At 36.1% G+C, this 10,664-nt stretch overlaps 2 protein-coding genes across 2 annotated transcripts; both read right to left on the bottom strand.

The window, feature by feature from the left end:
* Positions 1 to 385: 385 nt before the first annotated feature.
* On the bottom strand, positions 386 to 4,291 carry LOC145011197 (SLH domain protein). Its single transcript, XM_078969856.1, has 11 exons — positions 3,781 to 4,291; positions 3,511 to 3,597; positions 3,249 to 3,395; positions 3,050 to 3,156; positions 2,877 to 2,965; positions 2,690 to 2,793; positions 2,491 to 2,575; positions 2,345 to 2,420; positions 2,147 to 2,261; positions 877 to 1,408; positions 386 to 753 (listed from the first exon to the last, which is right to left on the bottom strand). The coding sequence occupies exons 1-11, from the start codon at positions 4,061 to 4,063 to the stop codon at positions 663 to 665; spliced, it is 1,716 nt and encodes a 571-aa protein (XP_078825982.1). The 5' UTR covers positions 4,064 to 4,291; the 3' UTR covers positions 386 to 662.
* A 2,805-nt stretch (positions 4,292 to 7,096) lies between these two features.
* On the bottom strand, positions 7,097 to 10,087 carry LOC145011399 (protein decapping 5-like). The gene is made up of 8 exons (XM_078970108.1): positions 9,729 to 10,087; positions 9,176 to 9,276; positions 8,989 to 9,063; positions 8,292 to 8,888; positions 8,143 to 8,214; positions 7,857 to 8,057; positions 7,644 to 7,757; positions 7,097 to 7,566 (listed from the first exon to the last, which is right to left on the bottom strand). Exons 1-8 carry the CDS (start codon positions 9,874 to 9,876, stop codon positions 7,348 to 7,350), a joined length of 1,527 nt encoding a protein of 508 aa, XP_078826234.1. The 5' UTR covers positions 9,877 to 10,087; the 3' UTR covers positions 7,097 to 7,347.
* Positions 10,088 to 10,664: the final 577 nt, after the last annotated feature.

Below are 10,664 nucleotides of genomic sequence, written 5' to 3'. Positions count from 1 at the left end.
TAAAATGACATGTAAACCATTTTCATCATCTTCAAGGAAGTCACTGGTCATCACTACCACATAAACCATTTCCCACCTCCACAACCACCCCTACAATCAATATCATAAACATGAAAGCTCAAATAGCACCCTCCACCATAAAAATCGAATGTCAAGCAACCATCAACTTCACATTCCATTCAATATCACTATGAAAACAAGTTAAAGTTACATAATGATGAGATAGGGGTGAAACTGGTCGTTAAATCTTAAGTTTTAATAAAATAAATTAAAGATATTAATACCACTTTACCCGGTTCAAATTGGTGAAATTGAAACAAAAAAAAATTGCTTACATGCCTATTGAATACAATCAAACAAATTAGTGACTTAAAATGCATGAGAATAAATAATAGTTGCTCTATATAATCGCATTAACCCTAAATAACACAGATTATTACATCATCATAGAGACTCTATATCTCAACTCAGTGTACAAAGCAATCACTCAACCAACAAACACCCTCTTTGATTGCTAACCATAAGAAAAGCCCACAACAAGCATAATTTTGAACCTATGTTTTTTTTGTATATGAGCTCTCAAAGCAAATCATTATTATATCCATAATAGTAAATATCGATCACATTAATCCACCAAAATATGAATTAATTGAACAAATTAACTAACGACTACCCCATTTCCACCTTCTCCCAACTTCCTCAAGTACCTTAGTCCTTGCTTGACCCTTTTTTGCTTCATCCTCTATCCAAGATCTGCACAACATATGACATGACATGACATGACATAACATAACATAACAAAAAAGATAAGGACATGTGATGACATGACATGACATGATATGATATGACATAACATGAAGGTTTGCGTATGTATACCTGAGTATACGAAGGGCTTCTAATTCAGCTTCAAGTATTGACTTTGTGTCAAGAATTCTTTCATATTTGACCTCTAATTCACCAACATTACTACGTGTTTTATGTTTCTCATCAACAAAATTCTTCCTTTCATATGAAAGTCTCTCATTCATTTCATCAACTTCTTTCTCCAAACTCAAAAGCAACTGTTTTTGACAATCTAAAGCTGCTATTTCCTTCAAATAAGCATTCACAGCATTATCTTGACTTATCTTTTGATGCTCTAAATCTTTAAGTGTTTTAAAATAAGCTGCTTCCACCTCCAAACGATGCCTTTTTTCATCTTGTATCTTTTTCTCCCAAAATCTTCGTATCTCTCCTCTTTCAAGAAGCTCAGATTTTATCTCTTTAATTGCAAAATTTCGTGAGGAGTTTTCAGATTTTAGTTTTGAAAATTCTTGGTGAATTAGTTTGGTGAATTTTCCACTTGTGAGTGCCACTGCTGCTTGTGCCTTGGTGCAGGGTTTCCCAGGCTGAAACCGCTTCACTTGACCTAATAAATGAGGGCAAAATGGTAAATTGTCAAGACTTAGTGAACTTAATGTGCACAGATGTATAAAGGTGTTGCATTTTCTTGAAGATTAGTGAATTTGATTTTATATGGGTAGCAAGAAAATTTGTATCTTTATCTCAGAAGGGTAAAATGGTAATTTACTCATATTCAGATGGTTCATTCAATCTGAAAAAAAAAATAAACTATCTTGTTGTATTTGCTTGAAGATTAGTGAAATTGATTTTATATGGGTAGCAAGAAAATTTGTATCTTTATCTCATAAGGGTAAAGTGGTAATTTACTCATATTCAGATGGTTCGTTCAATCGGAAAAAAAGAAAGTATCTTGTTGTATTTGCTTGATGATTAGTGAAAATGATTTTATGTATCTTTATCTCATAAGGGTAAAATGGTAATTCACGCATATTCAGACAGTTCAATTGATCTAAAAAAAGAAAGTATCTTTGACTTGATACATACAGATATATAGAGTTGTTTCTTTTTAACTTAATACATATAGAAAGTCTTAAAGGCCAAAGTCATGGACACTACATTTTACCATATTACCCTTTACGATAAATAACTGTGTCTTGGATGTGTAGTGATTGCTTGAAGACTAGTGAAACTTATTCTATGTATATAGGTAACAAGAACATTAGTATCTTTATTTAAGAAGGGTAAAACGGTCATTTACAATAATAATTCAATGCATGTGAGAGAGATTAGAAAAGAAAAGAACCAAAAACTTTTCTCATTATGCTTTTGTCATCAGCCATCATGTCCATGAAAAGAGGTGGCAATATATCTGACTTCAGCTCCCTTGCATCCAGAAACCCTATTTTGTTCCTTAATATCTGGACTGTAAAAATGTCAGTTCTTAAAAAAAAACAAAAAATTAATTAATTAATTAATTAAATGATCTTTATATTATTCCTACCTCTTCGTTTAATCCTGCCATAACTTGGTATTCTAGTTTAGCTCTCCAACCAATAAGATCCTCCCGTGATATAAATCTAGAAACAAAATAAGATAAATAAAATGTAAAAAGAAAATTTTAAATCAATAATGTTAAAAAAATAATACCTCTCTGGGAAAAAACTTGTATCCAGATCAGAAGTTAAGTTTTCACTGGACAACTTGCTCAGAACAACACCAGCTTCAGCGAGAGCTATTGTACAAATATTCAAAACAAAATAAAAAATATATATATTAATATGTTGAGGGAAAATACATGTGTAATTAATTAATTATAAATTTATATTATTAGCATGTTTAATCTTACCTTGAATGTAAACAAAATCAGGATCTTCACTCTTAATGTCATCAAAAGCATTAATGGTGGATCCAGCCAATGAAACATATGGGGATATCCTATTCTTTGGATTCCTGAATCCCGAAAAAAAAAAATATTATGTATAAATTAATTATTTTAAAAAAGAATTATAGAAAATAAATCATGAGTTGATTACCTTTCAAGTGTGGAGTTGAGTAGAATCAGCCATCTTGCATATTCTCTTCTAGAACATAACTCATCTGCCATGACTTCATCTTCAATTATCTGTGTACTTTAAATGACAGGTTATTCAGAGTTATTTATCAAATAATTAATTTATATTTTTGGAAAAACTGTATAACACAATACCTTCAGATTCTTTAACCATATTAAAGCTTCTTGTTGAGTAGGATCTGCAGAAACTGAAACTACTATTCTTCCAGGCTTTTCTTTTCCTTTCTTAATATGATCAATTACTGTAATGTAAAAAAAAATGATGAACAACATGTATGCATATTCTGCTATGAATTTATGATCAATGAAACAATCTGGGAACTATGATGTGTACCTTCTTCTGTTGTTGCATCAACTTCTTCAGAAACGGTTTCCATCAATGGCTTAGTAACAGCTTCATCTACCTCTGATGTATCTTCTGAACTCGATGATTTATGATCAACAGAAACATGAAATGGGGTGGTGAATCGCAAAACGTAACCTGAAAAGAAATTATTCCCAAAAGATCGCATCATCCAGCAGCTAGAAAGTAGAAACACAATCCTCTGATTCAAACTAATAGGAGTGATAGAAAAGAGTAATGTTTAGTTATTTACCTTTTCTTGATAGAGTAAAATGAGCGAACACAGCGAGTAAAGCCACAACTGAGGTCCCAATACCAAACAGTAGAAATGTAGGCAATCCTGATTCACGAATGACTTGCTCAATAAAATTTCACAAATTTTGAAGTTTAGAAGTACAGCAGGATTGAATGCAGTTATCAGATTGCTTTGAAATAGATCAAACTCCATGTAAGTAGCTTGTTTCGTACGCAAAGTAAATGGAGCTTTCAGCAAGGGGGAAATACGAGGGTTTAAACGTTCTACCTTTTTTGTGTTTCTTTGGAGTTTCAGATTCTTCAAGAATCGCCCAACCATTGTAGTCTTCAGCATCCCGTCTATTAGGAGACGACAATTCGAGGTTATCCCGGGTAATTGAAGCAGATAGAGATATTAATCTTCGTCTTCTAGGGTTTGCGTGTCTGAAAACACCTTCATCGTTTAAAATTGGAAATGGAAGTGAAAATTTAAGAAAGAGGCGATTTCTGCTAGGGAGATGAAGAGGCAGGAAGTTGGCTGCAGAGGAAGAAGAGCACATTGTCTTCCTCATTAGAAGAACAATTTAGGGTTTTTTAGATTTTGAAGCTGAAAGAAATCCGACCTCATGTGGGTTTAACTTGGATTGTTTCATACTTTCATTTCAACTTTACGTCTTTACCATAGTTTCAAGGATTTGCCTCAGTAGTCGGTAGAATCGATTTCCTCATTTTTCTAACACCTTATCTTGTTCTTTTTGGTGTCGGGTTGAAAGAAAAGAAAGAATAAATTTTTAGTTACATAAATAGTCCTTGGGCCGTTGATAAAATCTATAGCAAATTAGCAAGGCTCTAAATGGAGCGGATACGTATATTATTACTTTAGAGAGCATGGTCCTAGTCAAAGATCCCGAAGTGAATACGTATATAACGTGGTGTTCAAAGTGTCCAAGAAGTCTCTTTGTGGAGTCTATGGAGTTCCTAACGTTTTGTTCCGAGTTTTTTTTGTAAATTCAGCAAAGAAAATGGGAGGAAAATGTTGATAGGGAAGGGAAGGAAAATATTTATTATTCTGTGTTTCCGAGTTTGAAGGAAATGAAAAGAAATAAAAGAACAAGTTTTAGTTTTTGTGTTCCCGAGTTAGGAGGAAAAAAAAAATTTATTTTTTTTCCCTTCACTTTCTTTCCTTTTCCGCCCAATTTAGAAGGAAAATATGACTCCAAAATCATTTTCCTCTCCTCGTTTTCCCTCTGTATCCTCTCATTTCCCTCCTTAAGTAGAATTTGAGAACAATGTATAAAAGTTTCGCTCCAAAGTTACAAAAAACGTGTGAGTTGACATTGTGAGTGTAGGAAATACTTAAATTTTATATAGTATTCTTCAACAGTAAAATAATTACTATAGTTTGCACGTGAACATAACTTGATTATCTTGATCAAGTGAACCACGTTAAATCTTCTTGTGTTTTTATTTTATCTTTTGAGCATCATCACCCATATTGTATTCTTAAAGTTTGTTGAGTGTTGGGGATATTAGTTGATGGTGGAAAATCGGATTCCTTATGGATCGTATATGTCCACTTTCCAAACTAATATTTCCACCTTATGCATGGGTTACAGGAAATCTAGTCTATGATGATCCAAAATGACACTTGTGTATCTAGACACAGAAACACAAGTCAAATCGTTAGAGAATTATGAGTCCGTTCAAAAAGAAAAAGAGTAGGGTTCTTTTTACGGCTCAAAAGAGGAGTCGTATATGTACATGACAGTTTAGGGTTGTGATCCTCAAATTTAGTTAAGAGAATCTTGAATTTAATGGCATAATCAATGGTTTCGAAAATTGACAAGATCTGTCAATCTTACAACGATCACCCACTAGAATTCGGTTTTACGGCTCAGTGAGCTCTACCCCTTGGACCCCGCTAAGGGTGCTGCCCTAGGACCTATAAAGGGGTACGACCCCCTTGACCCCCGATTCAAACAACACTAAAGCAGGGAATGAATTCAGTAGAAATGTATCTAACATAAATATAAATGTAAGAAAATACAATATAACTTTGACAGAAATATAATTAGGCACATACTAGGAGCCGCCCTGGCCTCCTCTGTTGTCAACTGATAAGCATGACCCCTGACCTCCGGGGCCTCAGCTCTCCCCTAACATCCATATGTGATCCGCAATGTAGTGGTGCATGCACTAGTTTGGTAGTAAGCAATAGACAATTGGCCTTCACACGGCCCAACTGATCATAATGGAAATAGACTTTGAAGCTTTAAGAATAATTTTTTTCCTAGTGACCCTCTTTCCCACATTTAAAACACCTAGACCCCGCTCTGCAAAAACCCTCGTGAACCTTCCCGCACTTGCTGCAAACACGGGCCCTCTGGTCTCCAAATCGAGAATCAGTGGGCTTGAACCGCTTCACTGCAGGCTGTGTATGAACTGTATTTTGCCTCTTCTCCGTCTTTTGTGCCTCTATCTCAATCTCTCTCCTTTGGGCGTGTGACTGCAAATCAGTCAGGGTCCGATACGGGGTGGTCGACACAAACTCTCTAATCCCTGTCTTGAGCATGCTTAAATATCATGACATCTGCACCTGCTCTAAAAATGCATGCTTAGGGAAAATAGGGCCTTCTCGGCGAATATCTTGGTGATATCGGTCACCGATCATATCGTCTACTTGAGCGGTAGGTACTCTTGGGTCAATCGTTCTCTCTCCACGGCCTGCACTACAGGAGAATAAGTCTATATCACATCGCAAACTTTCACCAATCCGTCGCCCCCAAGCGAATGAGATTCAATGTGAATCTAACCTTCAGGTTATCTGGACAAGAACAGGTGTAGAAACATCCATCCACATCAAAGATCCATGTCATAGCAACGATCGAGTCCTTGACCCTGTCGAACTTCAGGGGCTTCGTGTTACTGAACTCTCAATACTGCATCGATCCTCCCCATGAGGTTCTGCAGCAGCAACAACTATAATTGTTGCGGCATAACGCTTGTCAAACAAACTCAATCAGCGCAGAGACCCGAAAAGCTCCGGAATCGCATCCCTAATCACTAAGGTCACATGAGTGGATATCAAACCGTGGATCTCATCATCACTCAATCCCAACCTCTCCTAACCACTAGTGTCCACACCTGAACCTCTGGTCGTCACCATACTGAGAACCTAAAGAAAATAGGTCAGAATCAGTCACTAACTTCTTAGAAGTTTGCGACTTCTTCTAACACTCGTACGGATCATGTGTTTCAAGTAGTACAAGTTCATACTACCTTTCGCGTATATTTGTATTTGTCTCAAGAGTTACCTCAAAATTCTAAGTCACACTACGTAGCTATTGCTAAATGTTGTAATGTAATCTTCATTTTGTGTTTTGATATGCTATTTGCTTCATTTGGTACATAAGAAAAAAAGGATCGCAACTACATCACACGGAATAATAACTATTGAATACTTTTACAAATATTATTGTTAATTTACACCGAAATGAAGTTGGGTTCAAGTGGTATGTATTGAAAATGAAGTAAAAATGGGATTTGTAGTTGGATTAGTCAATAAACATACTTGTCTTGGCATTCTAAAACTTGTAAACCTTAAATTGGCATTCTAAAACTTGTAAACCTTAATCAAAAAAGTAAAAACACACCGAATAAAACCCAACCTACCACTTGTTGACAGAAATTAAACCTCCACCATAATCAACCTATAGTTTGAAAGGGAGGGAAACTAAACACTTTAACATACAAACAAATATATCCTCCTTTCATTTTTCCCTTCCATAAAAACAACTGAAACATTACAGACACTCTAAAACACCTTTCATGCCTTTTGTTATATCTACAACGGTTATTAGTAATCACGACTTTGATTTTGACTTCTTCCACCATAGCTGTTGTATCCTCCACCCCCTCTCCGCCCATAACCATAATAACCACCACCACCTCCCCGCCCATAACCACCACCACCTCCCCGCCCATAACCACCACCACCTCGTGAATAACCTCCTCCCCGGTACCCCCCACGCCCACCTCTACCTCCTCCTCGGTATCTAGAGAATTCTCCAAATGTCTGTCACCAAACAAAAGTTACAAAACACATGAGCATGCCAAAAGACGAAAATACCCCTCTCATCGTTATTAGTTTACCTCTGTATCGAGTTTCATCTGCTCAGAGAACCGTGTCCTTCCGTTATTCGATTGGTTGTCAAGTGAGTTGCAAGATAACGTATCGAAAAAATCATCCTTGCTATAAACACCATTCTGTATTATCGGTCAAATAGTCAAACATTAAAATAAACATTGCAATTTTCATGGATAAGAACGACTAAGGTCTAAGAAGGGGTAAGATAGGAAACTTACCTTGGCTTCCACCTTTGATAAATGTACATCAGCTCCATTTTCATTCTCATCTTCATATTCATCATCATCATCATCATCATGAGCACTAACATTTCCATCATTCGTTTTTCCTAAAGTTCCCCAAATTTCATCCTTGTTGAATTTCTCATTCATTGCATTAAAATCAAACTCCTCAGTGAATTTAACCACAGATCGTGACCCCTGGATCATAAATGAACATTTTTTTTTAAAACAGGGATGTATTTGAAAAGTTTTGTAAAATGAGAGGCTGGAACAGAAAAATTACCCCATATCCTCTGCCTCTCTCACGCCCTCTGTAATTATAACTCTGTCGATTCTGGTAAGAACCTCCATTCACCTAAAACAATATTATTAATAATAATAATAATAATAAAAACAATAATTAAACATTTACAAAACAAAAAAATTACCTACCTTTGGGGTGATACGTGCTTGAGGTGGTAAAGGCAATATCGGAGGCTGAGCTGGAAACGGAACCGGAATCGGAATAGATGATTCCAATTCCAATTCCAATTCCGATGATGATGTAGGCGCCACCTGGACAACTTCTTCCACATCCTTATGAACAGTCTGTGTGACTTGAGATGAAAGTGAAACAACAGCAGTTGTAACTCCAGACTGAAGCAGCTGTCCTGGAGTTACAAGTGATGGTGTAGGTAATGATTCCATGGGTGCTGTGGGACCCACAGACATGTTTAAGGCGCCACCTGGCAAGGATCCATTATAACTGGGATACTGCATATGTGGTGGTGGTGGTGGTGGTATTAAAGATTGTTGATGCAGCTGTGGGACCCCATTTGGAGGTGTATAGAATCCGGGCCAATACATTGGCATTGGAAGCCCAGTAGTGTTTGGATTTGGAGGAGGTGGCATTGGGGCCCACGATCCTAAATTTGGGCCAGGTGGATATAAAGGGGGACCACTTTGCAAAGTTGGTGGATTTTGGATGCTAAGATCAGGCAAAGTGTTGGTAGGAGCAGAAGATAATGGAGGTGGTCGAGGGTAGTGAGACTGTGTAAAGAGTAGCAGGAGTTTAATAATTTAAATTAAATGAAAATAAATATATATATATATATTCGGGTTGTTAATTGTTATATGATTTATAAATTACCTGAATAATGGCGGGATCGTTGTTTATTATAGGTTGTGTTGGCTGAACAGGTTGAGATGATTTCACCTGAAGATCCTGTGAAGGAAAATAAATAGCTAAAAGATATTCCTACTATAAGGAAAGAGCTGTATGAAGTTCTTTAAAAAGATAGGAGTTATTACAATAAACTGAAATTCAACAGCTTTACCTTGATGTCACTTCCACGAAACAATATGTATTCATAAACTTTGTCACTAGGCATGAGTTGGGGGCCATCTTTTTTTCTCCCTTCAGTTCCAAATGATCTTACTACAAATTGATATATAATAAGTAATTAGTAATTACTTACTCCGTTAATGGAATCTAATGATGCAGAGGTTGAAGAAGTTAGAAATTGGCATGGTATGCTGTGACAATTAACTAAATTTTGGTTATGGAAGCAGAAGAATTATAGTTCGAAGCACTCAATTTGATTGATGTCTCTCGTTAATAAGCATTTGCACACTTGAATGCCGCAACAGAAGCGAAACAAGTCTATCCTCATGTTCGAATTTATGTTAACATATAGAAAAAAAAAACCTAATCACGAAACTTGGTAAGCAGTTCACTTATGCGAATTACGATCTATTTCGTTTCTACAAGTCTAGAACCATACTCACAACAGAATTTAAGAAGAAAAAAGCACAAAATTGAAGAACCGAAAGGCATTTAAAAAATAAAAAAATAATAAAAAAAAACAAAGATCGGATTGAAATGGATACCGTTACGCAATCCGATTGAGGATTCTTCAGTGTTTATGTTATACAAAATGCCTTCATATCTGATTTCACTCTTGGAAGTCAAGCTAATCAAACTACCGATATACGAATCGGCTGACGAACTTGACGATCTAGAACTTTCTGTCGCCATGATTCTCCGTTTCTACACACTTCAAAGTAGGGAAGTATAGATAGAGATAAGAGAGATTCAATTTCTTGACTTGCTTGAAGTGATGCTTTTGTAAAAGATAATGGTTAGGGTTTTCTTGCAGTTCTTGTGCTTACATGCTTTCCCTTTTGGGCTCTTTTTGGTTTATCGACTTCGAGGCGCAGATTCGCAAATCGGACCTTTTTTGCTAAAATTGGCTTATCTTAACCATGCCAACTTGTAAGACCGTTAGGTATGGGAAACTAAGCCGTTGGGTATGGGTAACGGCTTCGGTCGATTTTATGATGTAGAAAAGTGGTAATACAGGTTGATCCGTTTGCCCCGTCCAACGATGATGACAATGATAATATATTTATGACTATGATGTACAGGTGTTGTATGTGTTGGCTAGGAAATGTCACATCATCAACTTGTGACCGTTACAAAGAATTTGTATGGTTCAAGTTGTTAGTAGTGTCCTAGTTTTATGCTTATATGCACGTTGAATAAAGCTCGTAGAATCAGTAGAAGTTAGTTCCTATTTTTTTGGTTTATTTTCATATAAAAGTCATGTACTTTCCAGTTGTTAAACAAGAAGTGAATGCAACTTTTCATTCCAGTACTTTACATATCTCTTTCTATCATGTTTTCTTAGCTAGTTGTTTCAAATTTTCATCTTGTGAAAGTTAACAAGTGGTATCATAGCTTTGCTAAATATGTCAGAGTTGCTACTGGTGGGAAGAGTCAAGAAGTTAGACCATCAAAACTACAAGTCTTAGTCTACCTATTTA

Source organism: Lactuca saligna, chromosome 8 (genome assembly GCF_052625555.1).
Source record: "Lactuca saligna cultivar CGN05327 chromosome 8, ASM5262555v1, whole genome shotgun sequence".
NCBI lineage: Eukaryota > Viridiplantae > Streptophyta > Magnoliopsida > Asterales > Asteraceae > Lactuca > Lactuca saligna.
This window is presented reverse-complemented; position numbering and strand designations above follow the sequence as displayed.